Source organism: Leptodactylus fuscus, chromosome 2 (assembly GCF_031893055.1).
Source record: "Leptodactylus fuscus isolate aLepFus1 chromosome 2, aLepFus1.hap2, whole genome shotgun sequence".
NCBI lineage: Eukaryota > Metazoa > Chordata > Amphibia > Anura > Leptodactylidae > Leptodactylus > Leptodactylus fuscus.
The window spans coordinates 254,693,973-254,713,324 of NC_134266.1; the positions used below are offsets into that span (position 1 = coordinate 254,693,973).

The 19,352-nt window shown below is 44.5% G+C and overlaps 1 protein-coding gene across 2 annotated transcripts in view; it reads right to left on the reverse strand.

The window, feature by feature from the left end:
* Window positions 1–757: 757 nt before the first annotated feature.
* ZC3H12C (zinc finger CCCH-type containing 12C) overlaps window positions 758–19,352 on the reverse strand; it is a 94,328-nt gene continuing 75,733 nt past the window's right edge. For both annotated transcript variants that reach the window (XM_075262972.1, XM_075262971.1), the window contains exons 3-6: window positions 10,264–10,403; window positions 8,691–8,925; window positions 6,097–6,203; window positions 758–2,409 (exon numbers count right to left, since the gene is read on the reverse strand). In XM_075262972.1, coding sequence (XP_075119073.1) covers window positions 1,028–2,409; window positions 6,097–6,203; window positions 8,691–8,925; window positions 10,264–10,403 — 1,864 coding nt within the window. In that variant the 3' untranslated portion in view covers window positions 758–1,027. The remainder of the gene's footprint in view (window positions 2,410–6,096; window positions 6,204–8,690; window positions 8,926–10,263; window positions 10,404–19,352) is intronic.

A 19,352-nucleotide genomic window follows, 5' to 3' on the forward strand; every position in this document is an offset into this window, starting at 1 on the left:
TGATCACGAGCCGACAGAACGCTAGTCCTTCTTCTCTGAGGATATACATAGATATCATTAAAAACTCTAATCTAGAGTGGAACATTGGGAAAAAAAATATTAATAAATAGAAAAAATAATCATAATAAATTAATTCAGAAGAACTAAAAGGGCGGTGTTAGTGGAAGCGGTTAATTCTGGTCACTAGATTAATGTAGATTTTTGTCAATTATAAAAAAAAAAATCAAAAAGATCAGCATGTCACCCCTGGATTATTGTTGCTTATATTATGGCCCATGCACACAGGTGTACCATATAGAGTTGGAACATGGCACCCAACAAAGTCTAGGGAGCTCTACCCTATCTCTGTATGTATCCCGGGACCTATTACAGAGCAATTCTCCCAATTTAGAGCAGAATACCTCCATAATACGGTACGGTACCACGTGGAGTGCCTAAGGCTCCATAGTACATGTTCATGAGGCCCTAGCCAAAAAAAAAAGGGACTGGTGCTTTAAGTTGGTTCATTAGGAAATGAGAAGTGGATAAGAAAGTGCTTCTCCGAAAACCCCCGATGCACCAAAAATATCAAAATATAAATAAAATATCTATGTTTATAAAATTAATGTTTGGCCCAAGCCAAAGGCTGCCAGTTATGTAGTGAGGCAAGGCAAAAAAAATAAAATAAAAAAAAAACTAAAAAAATAAAAAAAGAAAAAAAAAAGAAAAAAAAGAAAAGAAAAAAAAATTGAAATAAAAAAAAACAAAAAAACACAACAACCTTTGCTTGTAGTACAAATGCAATATAACCCTGTGCTGTAACTGAGCGATAACACCTCGATACAATACTAGAGCACTGCTAAAATGTGAGCATACCGGTGTACATTGGAGATGCATGGCTCAGTAAATAACATACATGATTTACTATATAACCCCCTTGCTGAGAAGGAGATTACAAATGCTATTGTAGCAAACCTCCTTCAGCAATAGCTGAACAAAAGAAATAAACTTCACACCGCAAAAGGTGTATAGTTTGTTTTTGTTATCTTCAATATCCACACTGGGATTTTTCCACCAAAATGGCTGCCGCAAGTTGTTGGGCGTCAGTGACGTGCGGATTCCTTTTCATGACTATTCGCACAAGTTCTGCTGGAAAGATGTTGCACAAGTTCACAAAAATCTTTTCTCTGGTATTTGAAAATCTTTGGGGTTCCTGAGGGATGCCACAATAGGGTACCCTCCAAGAGGGATCTTGGTTTTCTGGAGGGCTTTGGAAAGCAAATTGCTCGTAACATGGTTGGGAGGGGTTCCCTGGCATTGGGTAGTTTGGTCGATAACCATAAGCATCCCCGTAACTCATTCGATCCCAGCTTCTGGGACTGTCTTGACTTAAATAGGTTTTATGTTGACGTTGTGGTGGGCTTTCGTATAGTCTTGAGTCCGAAATGCTTTCCATTCTTGTAGACACCAGGGACCTTCCCATGATTCCATTCTTTGAGACGGGGGATTTTTGGGTAACATGGTACTCATTTGGGCAACTTGACCGAGCTGCAACAGCAGGATGTTGCAGGGGCAAAGACATATAAGGTGGTAATGTCTTATGGTGGTGCTTCACTTCTTGCTCATGCCCATAACTTTGGACTCTCGTCAAAGAGTCATGGTAGCCTTGCATGAAGGCTTGAGAACTTGGGCGATTGTGTGGATGAATGTGCTGGCACTTCAGATTATCTTCCAGTTGTGGATCAGGGGAGCTAACATAGGAACGGTCATTATATCCAGCATAGGAATCGCTACTCCCACAACTCAAACTACCTTCACTACTGCAGTCAGATGCCACAGAACTGATCCTGTAATCCGTATCCAGTGAAAAACGCCGTTCCGGGCTCCGAGTTCCAGAGATACTGAGGTTTGAGTAAGCATTCATCATGGAATAATATCCAATATCCACTGGTGAATCACATTTGGGATACTGTTCACATGAGATTGTCCCATGATTCTTGGTGGACATTAGCATGGGAGAGTAGAGTCCAGGTGGTACTTGGTCCTGAGATGGTAAATGCACAGTAGTAAGTAAGCCGTTCCTAGATGGAGTCGTACTTTGGGGTTTCATACTTGATATACTAACTAAGGACGGCACAGACCTTGTTTCCAACTTGTTTTTGGAGGGAAGTTTCTCCTCCATGTCATAAGCCTGAGTTCTAATACTGGGGTCTGATTGCCTCTTTGGGGCCGAGCGCTTTACATCGGAGTTGGTGTCAATCTTGGTATTTGATGGAACACTATTGCTCTTGACTAACCCAACTTCATTGGCTGACTTGGTAATGTTGCTCCTAGACATGGCTCGAAGTTCATCTGCCACTGATCGCTGAGGCTGGTTTCCTCTTTCTGGGTGGTAATACTTACACTTATGCCCATAGGTGCATTTCTTTCCTAAAAGGTAGAAAAAAAATACACAATATGAAATCTTTCTTGGTTTTGACCCCAACTACATTGACGGTGACCTTTGAGAATGTGGAAGACATCTGCCTTCACAAATGATGGTTCTATTTAGGCTTATAGTTGTTATTATACTAACTCAATTTTTACTACCGCAACTTCTACTACTACAACCACCAATAATAAAACACTGTAGACCACATTGAATGGGAAGGCTGACACCCCGAAGCTTAGTTTATCTTTGAGCTTGACCCTCCACCAATACCCATTACATAGAAATACATAGAAATTTCTATAGATCCCAGGTGTCTACACTCAGTTCTAAATGAGCTTAGCCGGTGTTAGACTTTTGAATCTCTGTTGTATTAGGGGGAGTTTACACTACTGTTGTTCATGTCCATTGCTGTCTTCCATCATAGGATGACGGCAACGGACATTAAACGGTCAAAGACTGATTCTGCGTCCATTCCCATTGACACTAATGTAGACAACATGATGGAAGTTCTTCTCTTCCAAGGCACTCAGACATAACAGAGACCTGGTTGACTGCTGTTCCTTGGTGGGCAGTAGGTCAGTACTGGGGGCCCCCCACTTTTTTGTTTTCTTTTCTTTTTTTCTCTTCTCTTTCTCCCCCTTCTTTCTCTTTCCTCCTCTCATACTTCTCCCTTATTTCTCCTTTGGCCCTTTTCTCCATCCCCCCCCTCTCCTTTTTGAATGATACTGATGTAATAGATTCAGACTTCAATTATCAACTCCTGCTCTGTCCATGTGGACATATTTCCTTTGTTTTGTGTGGCTTGACGGCCTCGAGCTCCCTGGTCCTGTCTTGCTACTGTTTTGTCTTTTGGTTTATTATTTCTGTTACATATATATATATATATATATATATATATATATATATATATATATATATACTAGCAGGAGGATCCGACTTCGCATGGGTATATTTCATATTTTGTTTGTGTAGTGGCCGCATAACAATTGTCCAGTGTTGAATTGGTGTATTTTGTATATTGTATGTGTGTGTGTCCATAAGCATCATGTGATCATGTGTATCTCATTTTGGATATTAGTGACAAACCAGGGTTCGGTTGTTATGGAGACCCGGAGTGAAGCTATATCGCACGTATCTAATTGTTTGGCATGTGGAACTGTGTGCAGACACGCATGTTTAATCCTGCGGCGTGTGTAACTGTGTGCATTAGCACGTATCCAATCCTCTGGCGTGTGGTATTGTGTGCAGTGGTGCGTATGTAATCCTGCAGCCTGTGGAACTGTGTGCAGACATGCGTTTCTAATCCTCTGGCGTGTGGTATTGTGTTAAGACTAGAGATGAGCGAGTAGTGTTCGATCGAGTAGGTGTTCGATCGAATACTACGGTATTCGAAATACTCATACTTGATCGAACACTACTAGCTGTTCGAAGTTTAAGGTTCGATGCAGAACCAGCGTTGATTGGCAGAATGCTATACATTCTGCCAATCAACGCTGGTTCTTCTCTTAACTTTAGAAGTCTTCTCCGTGCAGCATCCCCGCGGCGTCTTCCGGCTGGAATTCACTCTGCCTAGGCATCCGGCCTAGGCAGAGCCGACTGCGCATGCGCGGGCATGCCCTCGCATGCGCAGTCGGCTCTGCTCAGGCGTCAGGCCGGGCAGAGCCGACCGCGCATGTGCAGTCAGCTCTGCCTAGGCCCTGACGCCTAGGCAGAGTAGATTGCAGCCGGAAGACGCCGCGGGGGCGCTGCGCCGGGAGAAAACTTCAAGGAGAATCCAGCCCGACCGTCACTCGTGGACTTGGTAAGTATAATTTTATTGAATTTTGCGTACCCCTGAAACGAGCATTTCCCCCCATAGACTATAATGGGGTTCGAAATCCGTTCGAACAGTCGAACAGTGTGCGGCTGTTCGAATCGGATTTCGAACCTCGGACATTTTAGTGTTCGCTCATCTCTAGTTAAGACATGTGTATGTAATCCTCTGGCTTGTGGTACTGTGTGCAGATGTGCGTATCTAATCCTCTGGCATGTGATACTGTGTGCTGACCTGTGTATCTAATCCTCTGGCATGTGGAACTGTGTGCAGACGTGCGTATCTAATCCTCTGGCATGTAGAACTGTGTGTAGATGCACGTATCTAATCCTGCGGCGTGTGTAACCTGGCATTGTCACATATCCAATCCTCCGGCTTGTAGTACTATGTGTAGACGTGCGTATCTAATCTTCCGGTGTTTGGTACTTTGTGCAAATGCGCGTATCTAATCCTCTGGCATGTGGAACTGTGTGCAGACACGTGTATCTAATCCTTTGGCATGTGGAACTGTGTGTAGATGCGCGTATTTAATCCTACGGCGTGTGTAACTGCGTGCATTGGCGTGTATCCAATCCTACGGCGTGTGGTACTGTGTGCAGTGGTGTGTATCTAATCCCTCCAGCTTGTGCTACTGTGTGCAGACATGCATATCTAATGCTCTGGCGTGTGATACTGTGTGCTGACCTGTGTATTTAATAATCTGGCGTGTGGTACTGTGTGCAGATGTGCGTATCTAATCCTTTGGGTTGTGGAACTGTGTGCAGACGTGCGTATGTAATCCGTTGGCTTGTGGAACTGTGTGCAGACACACGTATGTAATCTTTCGGCACATGGTACTTTGTGCAGATACGTGTATCTAACTCGTGGCCCCTGGCCCGCGTGGCTCCGGCGCACCCAAATCTCTGTAGCGCGGCCCCCTCCTTCCATGCGCACCTCCAAACCCTACCCCCGCGGGATCCCTGGTAAGGGGGCCCTGGGCACCCCTCTGGCTCCCCAAACCACTGTTGTGCGGCCCCCTCCCCTCCAGTGCGACTCCCTGGTCCCCCAAAGTCCTATACTATGGCCCCTGGCACCGTGGTAACCCCCTGTGGTTACTTACACAGCCAATCCAGTTTCCCTGCCACAGCGAGTGGGCCACGTGTCAGCTTCACTCCACAGCTGTGGATATGCACGGTTGTGTCCGGAGCGCAGGCTGTGCACACCCAAGCGGCTCATCCTGCGCCGCACAGCCAGCCTGCATGTCAGTGTCGCGCTGGAGCGGCGAGTCGCCACCATGTTTTCCGGCTCGCACTTCGTCCATCGGGCAGCCCACAGGATGCAGCAGACCTATCGGAGCCCTGCTGAAGCCAGGGATGACGTCATCTTAGGTCCTGCAGCGTCGCAGGACAATACGTTCTTCGGTAGCGGTCGTGATGTCTGGGGATGGAGCGGCCTATGAAGTAGCCTATGTTTCCTTCCCGGTCACCTTACAGGTATGTGTGCAATCTCAGCCAAATCCGTTCAGCGGTTTGGCCGTGATTGAGGAGCAAACATCCAAACTCACAAACATCCAAACACACAAACTAGTAGAAAACATGATGGAAGCTACCTCCTGTCATGTTTGTGTATTTTTGTAACAGAAAATAAAGGAAGACAGCTTCTGTCATGTGGTTTACATTAGTGTCAATGGGATTGGAGACAGAATCAGCCTGTTACCACTCTCTGCAACAGTTTAATGTCCGTTACTGTCATCCTATGACGGAAGACAGCAATGGACATTAATAACGGTAGTGTGAACTCCCCCATTATTTGGTTAGAGCCTGGGCATTATTACCATTCTATACTTCTTGTGCTGTATTTCTTTTTGTATTGCAGCATATAACTACTAACTTACCATAAGGACAAGGCTGCTTTTTGTATTCAGGCACCACAGGCTTCTTCCTTAAAAAATTGTCCAGGCTTGGTCCATGGCGGCCTAGGGGATCATCAGGTGGCATAAATCTACAAAAATAAAAAAGAAAATGATAACTTTTATATATGATGAAGTTTATTGAGCAAGGATTTTTTCAAGGGACCAAAACTTTCATCGTTGGAGGGTTCATTTTAATGGACGGGGGGAATAAAATAGAAGGTGGAAGCTGAATTGTAATAATTGTGTAATTGTAATTCTATTGTAATATTATCTGTAAATGAGGTGACTGCTGGAAAAAAAATTCCTACAGAATTGAAAAATGTCAGCCTATTATTAAGTTTAAGGGTCAGAGTGAAAATTGCAAGGTCTAGTTTTAAAAACATAGATGGTGACATGGAAAATATTGAAAAATGGATTATATAAAGTGAATGGCTACTTTCTGCCCTTGCGTTGCAGCTCAGCTCTAATAAAGTTAATGGGCATGAGCTGCAATACCACACACAACCTGTGGTCAATTGTGGCACTGCTTTTGGAAAAAAAGCAATCGCATTTTTGTATTCCTATTCTACCCTGTTAACGTGAAAATAATGGGAGTGAATGGAAAAAAGAGTCTTTCTCTCATTCTCTCTCAGACATTCTCTCCTATTCACACGTCTTATTATTTTCTATCCCAGACACTTCAGGTCACTTTATCGACCTCTTTGACTCATAAGAGCCTGACAAGCACTCATCTGTGTAGGAGCAAGAAAGACAGTCGCTTCAGTGCTATTTATAGGAGACTCCTTCAAAGTAATATGACATCTTCAGCTTCCACCTTCTATTATATTTCCCCCGTCTATTAGATTTCGTCTTTTATTACTCTACTCGCGAGGTGTCGCTTACGACAACAGCGCTCTGAATCACAAGTGAAAAGTAATATGGGTACAATGGAGGATGTGACTTACGGGGTCTACCTTATTACTGCACACTATGAGTAGTCCACGTCTATGACAATGGATGATGGCGGATAAGTCATTAGTTTCCTAAATTAGATTTCATAGAATAGCTTATTGGGAAACATCTGCGCCATGTTCATCTCCTCCTCACTGTGCCATACAATATCAGAATTCGTCACGTATATATATATATATATATATAACATCTATGTCATGGTTTTGAGTTATCTGCGCCAAAGGTCCTTGCAGCCACTAGGTGTCCCAACTAGAGATGAGCGAACAGTAAAATGTTCGAAATTCGATATTCGTTTCGAGTAGCCCCTCAATATTCGACTACTCAAATCAAATATCGAACCCTATTATAGTCTATGGGGGGAAAATGCTCGTTTCATTCCGAGCGGAGTGTATACTCAGTGTGAAGGCTCCACTGCGGTTCCATAGGGATGAATGGAAGCAGCCTGCACACAGCCTTAACCCCCTGCGCGCCGGCTGCGTCCATTCATTCTAATGGGAGACTAGCTAACATCTCTAGTAGCTACTTTCCTGCAGAGATGGCTGGTCCGGTGCCCGGTGTTCTTATTCTTCTTCACCTCACTGCCCCCGCCTCCCAGATTAGTGTTAAAGAACTAGGGAGAAGGTGGAGCTTGTGGCTTAGGAGAGTGTGGGTGTGTACAGGGCGGGGAGACATCACGTCTCCCCGCCCAGTACCCGCCCACACCTTCCTAACCCGCCCACACTCTCCTAACCTGGGAGGCAGGGGGCAGCGAGGCGAAGAAGAACGAGAACACCGGGCACCGGACCAGCCATCTCTGCAGGTAAGTGGACACCAGGGGGGACTAAGTAGCCAGAGGATTAAAAAAAAATCCTCTGGCTACTTAGTGATTAAAAAAAATCACTACACAGCGTGGATTCTAACAATTAAAGAGTTCAATTGTTAGATTCCATGCTGTATAGTGAATAGGATTGTTTTTAAAATCCGATCTCCGATTAGTAAAAAAATCCCATTGACTTGCATTGGGATCGAGATCGGGTTCGAATGAAAAATGATCGGAAATCAGATTTCAAAATCGATCCTGGAAAGTCAAGATCGGCTCAACCCTACACAGGACATATCTATACAGTCTAGTAGAGTCTACTAAGTAGACTATTGGTGATCCAACACATAAGAAATAGACTCCAGGAACACGAGACTGCTATCAAAGTCAGCTACCCGTGACATCACCTTTGAGGCCTTGTTGTATAAAGGGATCTTGGTTTAGGTCAGGCCCTTTATATATTGCTTGGACGTTCAATCATAACTATATTTCGGTCTACAGTAGAAACAAATACCATCCTGTAGAGATACTGAATTAAAGCTCATATTATAAACCAGCATAGGTCCATGGAGGTAGCCCATCTAGCAGCAGTAGGGGCCCTAGAGCTAAGGGCCTAGTGCATTTCACCTAAAGTCATTCTTTTAATGGACGGTAAGAACATGTAAGGTGCTCAGGTTTAGAATTGGTAGGACACAAAAGAGTGGGGAATTGACTCCTTGCAGATGTGTGTCCTTGGCAGGATTCGAACCCAGGACTAGCTAACTCCTGAGCCAGCATGTTGTCCCTAAATAATGCAGGTTTTCTGCAAGAAAGATGATTGACTTACTTGTCATTGACAAATGAGTACATGAGCAGCCGTTCATCTATGAATTTCTTCCATTCAGGCTTCTCATTGGCCAGATCCCGATAGTTATCGTTCGATACAATAATGCCATCTGACTCGAATGCCAACTTTACTATGAAGCGATCATCATAGCACACCACTCTTCTGCCCTGGACACGCCGAGAAGGGGTGAATACTAGGATCTTGTCCTTCTCCAACTTCCGTAGGATTTCTTGATCTGAAAGGTATTTCAATGATTAGAAAACTGATGATGCCAAGAATTCTAATTCTTAGATCTTTACTTCTGATTCAGGACCTGGCCAACCCCCCCCCCCCCCCCCCCCCACACACACACACCCAACCCAAATATGACATTAGGATTAGAATACGAGGGGATATTCTTTATCTTTCATATAATAGATGTAGGACACGGGGAATTGCGAAATGTGTGGACAAATTTCATGAAACTGTAAAATAAAAACAAAAATGTAACACAAAAAGTGCGCGGAGGAAATCTCATGAAATATCATGGAGAACCTTAAAGGGATCCTATCATTCAGATGGAATTTTTTGTCCCTAACATGTAGGAATGTCCTTAAGAAAGGCTATTCGTTTCCTACCTTTAGATGTCTTCTCCGCGCCGCCGTTCCAAAGAAATCCCGGTTTTCGCTGGTATGCAAATGAGTTCTCTCGCAGCACTGGGGGAGTCCCCAATGCTGCAAGAGAACTCTCCAGCAATGCCTCCATTTTTTTCTGGAACGTCCTCTCCCTGTGTCTTCTTCCGTCCTGAGTTAAGTAAGTAAGCGGCCATTTTCTTGTGGCCTGTGGGCATGCGCAGTTGACTCTGCCCGAGGCCTACAAGTTTCACCGCCTGCGCCAGAAGAAGACACAGGAAGAGGACATTCCTGAAGAAGATAGAGGCGGTGCTGGAGAGTTCTCTCACAGCATTGGGGACGCCCCTAGTGCTGTTTGAGCGCTGGGGCCCGCCCCCAGTGCCGCGGGAGAACTCATTTGCATACTGAAGAAAACCCGGATTTTTACAGAATGGCAGCACAGAGAAGACATCAAAAGGTAGGAGAAGAATAACCTTTCTTAAGGCTAATCTGACATTTTAGGGACAAAAAATTCCATCTGAATGATAGGATCCCTTTAAAGACGTTTTTGTGTTTGCTGTTCCTGTTTTATTTCTCTATAGGAGCGTGCAAAAAATAGCAATTCCGGAGCACAAGTGTACACTAAGACTGAGGCCTCACGTTGCATTTTTTTGTTGCAGATCTAGCTGTGTTTTTTTAGGGAAAATATATCAGAAGTTCTTATACTTCTCCCTTCTGCTCAATCCACTCCTGGCTTTGGTTCAAAAAGATGCAAAAAAATCTGCAACAAAAAAAGCTGTGTTTTCGCAACGTGGGGCATCACTCTTACTCAGAATGCTCAGGGGATAAAATAAAGCACAAGACAATTGTAAAATAAAAAGTGCAGGACATTTGCTATCTTAGCTTAGCCCGGCACACAGTGATACAATTTATTAGACTTCCTTCCATCTTCCCATTCTATGAGGTTGGGTATCAGCACTCACCAGTGATAAGAGCATCGGGTCGTGACTGCTCCTTCCGCCAGGCGGGAACAAACACTGTAATATCCTTATGTCCTCTGTCTTGGAACCAGGTGACAGCGAGCTTGATCCCGCGGCAAGAAAATACTTCTTTATTTCCATGACTACAAGAGACGGAAGGTGGTATTAATGGATGATGTAGCAAACCTATATATCCCTATACATTATATATTCCTTCTACTTATCAACATCAACTAGGGGCAGATTAGACCTCTGGTGGATGAGAAGATCTGGTGACAATGAGTCCCAATAAGACCCCAAACAGAGAGAAGGAGAGTGATGCGGTGTATATTACAAGGAGATAAGGTATCCCTCTATCTTTCTAGGGGCGGTTCACCTCTGCGCCCCGGGTCTCCGATTTGTGGGTTTCTGTCTTCTGCCCGAGAAACTGGACAGGAGATAGAAACCTGGCAGTCAGTGTCCGCCCGTGAGCGTCTTATTGCTTGTCCGCGGCAAAACCGTTTTTTTTTTTAACTGGACACAAAGTGTGGCATGTCCAACTTTGTGTCCGGTTAAAAGAAACGGTTTCACCGCGGACAGGCACTAAACGCTCACGGGCGGTAACTTTGCAAACCCATTCAAGTGACTGCCAGTTTTTGTCTCCTGTCCAGTTTCTCGGGGAGAATACGGAAACCTGAAAGCGGAGACCAGGCGCAGGTGTGAACCCGCACTTAGGCTACGTTCACATGAGCATTGGAATCATATTATATTACAGTAATTCCATGGTGCTGGACATTATTATATTAATTCCATGGTGCTGTACATTATTATATTAATACCATGATGCTGTACATTATTATATTAATTCCATGGTGCTGTACATTATTATATTAATACCATGATGCTGTACATTATTATATTAATTCCATGGTGCTGTACATTATTATATTAATTCCATGGTGCTGTACATTATTATATTAATTCCATGGTGCTGTACATTATTATATTAATACCATGATGCTGTACATTATTATATTAATTCCATGGTGCTGTACATTATTATATTAATTCCATGGTGCTGTACATTATTATATTAATTCCATGGTGCTGTACATTATTATATTAATTTACATTTGGGGGCTTACATACGGTACACAAAATATACAAAACAAATATAATACTAACAGTTACCATGTGGCACAGTGGTATAGAGGGCCACAAGGGCTTACAGTCTATGAAGGAAGAGGGATAGTCAGTGGAGTCCTCATTGACACACATGAAGACATTGTAACCTCCTATAGAGTCCTATGCTGATTGCAGTTCCCTGCAGTAGAACTAATAGATATCTGGGTCTTGCAGCTGTAATCCGGATGTTACATTGCTGCCATATTGGCCGCCTGAAACACCAAATGTTCTTTGCACTGCATGGTATAAACTTAGAAATGTCAAAGAGCATTTTGACCAGAGGAAAATGGAATCATCAGAAAATTTATCAGAGCGGAAAAAAAATATCAAACTATTCCCAGTGACTACGCACTATCCCCGCAGCATTGGAAAGCAACAGGCGACAAGGTCTATACAGGGAAATACAAATGTAATAGTGGAATAGAGCTTTGTGCAGGAAAGGGAGAATGAGGCTGGGGTCACACTGGCTATACTCACAGGGGGCAGCCATGGACAGCAGGTAGTTTGCCAAATCTAAGTCACATGATGCAGCTAAAACCTGCGGTGCAAAGTGACTGTGCGGCGGATTTTCAACCTGCTACATGTCTATTTATGCTGCGCGTTTCAACCACTGCAATGCAAAGATTAGAAGCTGCAGAGACAGCAATTCCTGCAGATATTCAGCTGCAAAAACAACCGATTTCGAGGTGGTTTTTCCAAGTGCAGCTTTCAGGGAAACATACTGCAAAATTTTACAGCAGCAGCATATCCACTGTGTGTGGCGTCTGCCATACGCTGTAGTCACGCTAACGCATTTTGCGCATTTTGAATTAGGAACAGATACATTGAAATCAATGCATCGTCGAAACGGCCATTTTTGGGTCCAAGCAGGTATATGTTCTCACACTGGGATTGTGAACGCCAAAGGGTTGCATGAACCTGGGCTGCAATACCAGACACAACCATGGACAAGGGTGGCGCTGTTTCCAAAAAAAAAAAAAAAAATTCTGATAGATAGACTGTTAGAATGCAAGTAGGCTAAACAGACTATGAGTATCCAATTTTGCCAAAAAAAAATGTATAAAATTCCCATACAAACCTTAAATCCGGAGCTGTCAATCACTGTCACCGTTATGAGTCACTTATAGTTTCTATAACATTCTCCCCCATTCCCTTCAATTCCAGGCAGAGCCCTCGTCTGAAATCGCCTCTTGTAATCCAACAGATGAATAGGAAATTACAAGAGCAATTTCGATGTAATGATTTCTTGTCTGAAGTGGGATCTCTTTGAGAACATTAGCAATTATACCAATGACTACTTATCACATGCATTTCTATTCAGAGCCACACTGGGAATTGCCGCAATGGAAAGATAATTAATTGAACACCATGTGAAATTAAACTACATTTTCCCTATTGCTAGAATTTCTTAATGCAAGACAATAAACGTTGCACGTGGCGCCATATTCTGCCAGGAGTTGTATAATTAACAAATTTTGGACTTCTTGGTACAGTATGGAAAGGGCCAACTTTGTGTCGTGCCTCAACACCTGCTAGTCATAGAGCCCAGGCAGCTCTTGCAGTATTGTATGGCATGGACACATGTGATCGATCAGCTGCTCTTGCTGAAGCGAGTGCTACAGATGGCCTTCCACCAGAAGCTGAGGACCACCACACATTGTAATATTAAGTGCATTGCAATGAGTTTAGATTATGTTTTAACTAACGGTTCATGACATTATTTCCTTAAAGGGGTTGTCCAAAGAGTATGGGATCAGTGGAGGTATGAGACCTGGCATCCCCACTAGCCGATTGTTGCACATTGTACTGTACTGATGATGTGCTATTGCAGCTCAGCTCCCTCTTTAGTTTATCATCCTTTCCCTGCAGTAGTGGAAATCATCTCTCCATACACTGATGTCCTAGTAAACCTATGAAGAGCTTGTGTTTATGCACAGAAGTCAACCTGTGGAGGCAGAGAGTAGTAACCCGAAGCAATAACAAGAGAGACGCATATCTCAGACTACTCATAGACACTGTGAGGAGGTGACAGGCAGAGTGCCAGAGTCCAGGTATATTAGCCCAAGGTTTCTGACATATGTGTGGTCCTGGGCAGATCTGGAGTAGGCCTCAGCGCAGGTGTAGATCTTAGTCTCACTACTGGACCAGAAAAAGGCTGCAGATCCTGCAGTTCATGGCAGTTCCATGAGGTGAAAGGATGTATATGGTTCTGTCCTGTAACCCTGTGTCCCGTGGGACTATATTGATCCAGTTTTGTTTGTGTGGCTGGTAGTAAGCCACATGTATAGTTAGGTTAACCTACTGTTTAGTTAGCGCTCAGACGAGCAGGTATTTATTTTGTTTGTTTACCTGAAATTAAGGCTGTACTATGTCCGGACTTTCTGTGATAAGTGCTTCGGGAAACAATACAATGTATTTCCACCACTGGTTTTCTCGCAGCGCTTTTTGGCTGGGGCCTGAGCCTTAAAGAGGACCTTTCACTACCTCTGCCAAGATCAGCAATTTGCATCATTTAATGAGATGGCTTTGTCACAACTGAAAATTTTTCTCTAGCCTCCACCATTCCCGAGCAATCAATGCTGTTAGTTTTGGTGCCTGATATACTATTTAGGCTCTGTACTGTCAGGAGGGGGGTGTCAGGCAGGAGCAGACAAAGGGGTGTGATTCTGAGCTCTGACATTGGCTGCCTCTGTTTGGAGCTCTGAATCACACCCCCTGCCTGACACCACCCATCTGATATTACTGAGATTAGATAACATATCAGGCATCAAAACTAACAGCATTGACTGTTCAGGAATGGTGGGGACTAGAGAAAAAATTCCAACTGTGCCAGAATCAGTGGATGCTAATAACTGGTGGAAGGACTTCTTTAATGGGCCATTTATACGTAGGAATTTGACTCTGATCTGGGGCGGCAGATTCCGCCTCCCATTGATTTTTTAATGTGAGATATTACAGAAGGACGCTGAAAAAATAAGGTTCACACAGCAGAAAATGAAGAGGAACGAAATTGCGGTTTTCCACCGCCGATTAAGCGCCAAATCTGCGTCAAATTACTCTGAGTGAACTTACCCTAAGGGTATAGTCATGGAAGGTGAAAGGAAAAATCCACAACAAAAGGTCTTCGGGGTTATCGCTCCCTCTACATCCCACAATTGACTTGCCATTGTAGAGATACTTGGCAAAAATAAGTTGAAGGCAATAAAGCAAAACTCACGGGGGCAAATTCAATCAAGAATTACTGTATGCTCAGGACATGCATTTATCAATATGGCCACAGGGGGCAGTGTTGTGTTGCACACAGGCACATAGAATGAAATGGATATAAGAATTATATGAAGGTTCTGCTCAGATTAAAATTGTAACTATATAGATAAATGACAAATGCTTCTGTGCCATGCCAGGCTGATGAATCTGTCTCACTTTGCACTGGGGAGGGACCGCTGCACCATTGATACTGATAAACGTCCCCCTAGGTATTTGTTTCTGGGGCTGAGAACAGTCAGTATATACACTATGCATCTCCAGGATCAAAGTCAGCCAAGGTTAAGGTTGTATGGAGAGACACAGAGTCCCTGTTCCTCAGTACTATGGAGTCAAAGGCACTCTGTGTACCGCCATATGGTGATCCATATGTCACGCATTATGAGGTTATTCTCTTTGTAATGTGAAATCTAAAGGGGCCATGACTTCTGGTGACCGGTGAATGGTATTTTACTGCATATTTGACATAAATCACCAGTAGCAAGTCATTTTGTGTCTAAAGCTGTCATAGACAATATAATAATTATGGACCAGTGTGCTGATACCATATACCTAATGGATATGACCCATTTCAGACTGTCCTTATTTTTTGTCATTTCTGTCATTTGTATGTAACATGTTTATAATGTTACTACCTACTGTTTGCCCCCCAGCGAAGATCTCAAGTGCATGTGGCATAGCTGTAATGCCAGACACGGCCTAAGAGTGGCGCCACTTTTTTATATTCTTCTTAGTCAACCCTATTAAGTATCATTTAGAAGCTTCACAAAAGCAATGGCAGAGTATGGGTCAGTCTTTCATATAAAGGCATTCAATTCTGAGCCACATGTCATCTGTCAAGTCATAGGATGTCAAGATTAGAGATGAGCGAACACTAAAATGTTCGAGGTTCGAAATTCGATTCGAACAGCCGCTCACTGTTCGAGTGTTCGAATGGGTTTCGAACCCCATTATAGTCTATGGGGAACATAAACTCGTTAAGGGGGAAACCCAAATTCGTGTCTGGAGGGTCACCAAGTCCACTATGACACCCCAGGAAATGATACCAACACCCTGGAATGACACTGGGACAGCAGGGGAAGCATGTCTGGGGGCATAAAAGTCACTTTATTTCATGGAAATCCCTGTCAGTTTGCGATTTTCGCAAGCTAACTTTTCCCCATAGAAATGCATTGGCCAGTGCTGATTGGCCAGAGTACGGAACTCGACCAATCAGCGCTGGCTCTGCTGGAGGAGGCGGAGTCTAAGATAGCTCCACACCAGTCTCCATTCAGGTCCGACCTTAGACTCCGCCTCCTCCGGCAGAGCCAGCGCTGATTGGCCGAAGGCTGGCCAATGCATTCCTATGCGAATGCAGACTTAGCAGTGCTGAGTCAGTTTTGCTCAACTACACATCTGATGCACACTCGGCACTGCTACATCAGATGTAGCAATCTGATGTAGCAGAGCCGAGGGTGCACTAGAACCCCTGTGCAAACTCAGTTCACGCTAATAGAATGCATTGGCCAGCGCTGATTGGCCAATGCATTCTATTAGCCCGATGAAGTAGAGCTGAATGTGTGTGCTAAGCACACACATTCAGCACTGCTTCATCAAGCCAATACAATGCATTAGCCAGTGCTGATTGGCCAGAGTACGGAATTCGGCCAATCAGCGCTGGCCAATGCATTCTATTAGCCCGATGAAGTAGAGCTGAATGTGTGTGCTAAGCACACACATTCAGCTCTACTTCATCGGGCTAATAGAATGCATTGGCCAGCGCTGATTGGCCAGAGTACGGAACTCGACCAATCAGCGCTGGCTCTGCTGGAGGAGGCGGAGTCTAAGGTCGGACCTGAATGGAGACTGGTGTGGAGCGATCTTAGACTCCGCCTCCTCCAGCAGAGCCAGCGCTGATTGGCCGAATTCCGTACTCTGGCCAATCAGCACTGGCTAATGCATTGTATTGGCGTGATGAAGCAGTGCTGAATGTGTGTGCTTAGCACACACATTCAGCTCTACTTCATCGGGCTAATAGAATGCATTGGCCAGCGCTGATTGGCCGAATTCCGTACTCTGGCCAATCAGTGCTGGCCAATGCATTCTATTAGCTTGATGAAGCAGAGTGTGCACAAGGGTTCAAGCGCACCCTCGGCTCTGATGTAGGAGAGCCGAGGGTGCACTTGAACCCTTGTGCACCCTCAGCTCTGCTACATCAGAGCCGAGGGTGCGCTTGAACCCTTGTGCACACTCTGCTTCATCAAGCTAATAGAATGCATTGGCCAGCGCTGATTGGCCAATGTATTCTATTAGCCTGATGAAGTAGAGCTGAATGTGTGTGCTAAGCACACACATTCAGCTCTACTTCATCGGGCTAATAGAATGCATTGGCCAGCGCTGATTGGCCAGAGTACGGAACTCGACCAATCAGCGCTGGCTCTGCTGGAGGAGGCGGAGTCTAAGATCGCTCCACACCAGTCTCCATTCAGGTCCGACCTTAGACTCCGCCTCCTCCAGCAGAGCCAGCGCTGATTGGCCGAATTCCGTACTCTGGCCAATCAGCACTGGCTAATGCATTGTATTGGCTTGATGAAGCAGTGCTGAATGTGTGTGCTTAGCACACACATTCAGCTCTACTTCATCGGGCTAATAGAATGCATTGGCCAATCAGCGCTGGCCAATGCATTCTATTAGCGTGAACTGAGTTTGCACAGGGGTTCTAGTGCACCCTCGGCTCTGCTACATCAGATTGCTACATCTGATGTAGCAGTGCCGAGTGTGCATCAGATGTGTAGTTGAGCAAAACTGACTCAGCACTGCTAAGTCTCTGCATTCGCATAGGAATGCATTGGCCAGCCTTCGGCCAATCAGCGCTGGCTCTGCCGGAGGAGGCGGAGTCTAAGGTCGGACCTGAATGGAGACTGGTGTGGAGCGATCTTAGACTCCGCCTCCTCCAGCAGAGCCAGCGCTGATTGGTCGAGTTCCGTACTCTGGCCAATCAGCGCTGGCCAATGCATTCTATTAGCCCGATGAAGTAGAGCTGAATGTGTGTGCTTAGCACACACATTCAGCTCTACTTCATCAGGCTAATAGAATACATTGGCCAATCAGCGCTGGCCAATGCATTCTATTAGCTTGATGAAGCAGAGTGTGCACAAGGGTTCAAGCGCACCCTCGGCTCTGATGTAGCAGAGCTGAGGGTGCACAAGGGTTCAAGTGCACCCTCGGCTCTCCTACATCAGAGCCGAGGGTGCGCTTGAACCCTTGTGCAGCCTCGGCTCTGCTACATCAGAGCCGAGGGTGCGCTTGAACCCTTGTGCACACTCTGCTTCATCAAGCTAATAGAATGCATTGGCCAGCACTGATTGGCCAGAGTACGGAATTCGGCCAATCAGCGCTGGCCAATGCATCCCTATGGGAAAAAGTTTATCTCACAAAAATCACAATTACACACCCGATAGAGCCCCAAAAAGTTATTTTTAATAACATTCCCCCCTAAATAAAGGTTATCCCTAGCTATCCCTGCCTGTACAGCTATCCCTGTCTCATAGTCACAAAGTTCACATTCTCATATGACCCGGATTTGAAATCCACTATTCGTCTAAAATGGAGGTCACCTGATTTCGGCAGCCAATGACTTTTTCCAATTTTTTTCAATGCCCCCAGTGTCGTAGTTCCTGTCCCACCTCCCCTGCGCTGTTATTGGTGCAAAAAAGGCGCCAGGGAAGGTGGGAGGGGAATCGAATTTTGGCGCACTTTACCACGTGGTGTTCGATTCGATTCGAACATGGCGAACACCCTGATATCCGATCGAACATGTGTTCGATAGAACACTGTTCGCTCATCTCTAGTCAAGATATATCACCTTCTAATGTAAAAAAACCTATCATGGGGTGTTAATATTTTGTCTGGGCAGCATTGTGGCACTGACGCCCATCCCTAGCACATAACCCAGATTCCTGCCATCTACTTTGCCTCTAATAATGAACAATCCAGCCATCCTAGTAGTCCAAGTGTGAAGGTTGTAATCATGTAAAGTATGAAAAACATTGTTATCCTTAAAAGCTGAATGCTAGATATAGTTGCTTATGTATGAAACTGGTATAATGTTATATGATAAGATGGCGCCTGCATCCAGGACGGGTGCAAGAAAAACAAATGCTTGGCTTGCTGCCAGAATACATCTCCCCAAGGTTACCACGCAGGATCGGGAGTAGCTGGCCATATATGGCACTGCTTAAACTTTTTCTGTTTGATTGACATGGCCCATACCAATCAGGAATGAATATGAAAACTTACATTGTTGTTATCTCTCTTCCTTTCTCTGCTGCTATTTAACCCCACATTGTTTCAATAAAAGTGCGTCAGTATTTCCTCCTTGATTGAGAGAGGAACTAATACCAACGTTGTGTGTCTGGTGTCATTTCCTTACTGCTGGCACTCAGCCTGAATAATTAGGACGACGACAGTTACCCGGGATTATTGATCAATTAGTCATGGCTTTGATTTTATCACAAGTACAACGATGTTTCTTTAAGATGACCACCCAAAATTACATTTAACAACCTCAACTGAATCACGGAAATCCAATTCAATGTGGTATAAAAAACTCCAATTTTATTAATCCAAAGCTAAAAAATGTTCATATTCCAGTTTATGACAAAGGCCTTTGTCATAAACTGGAA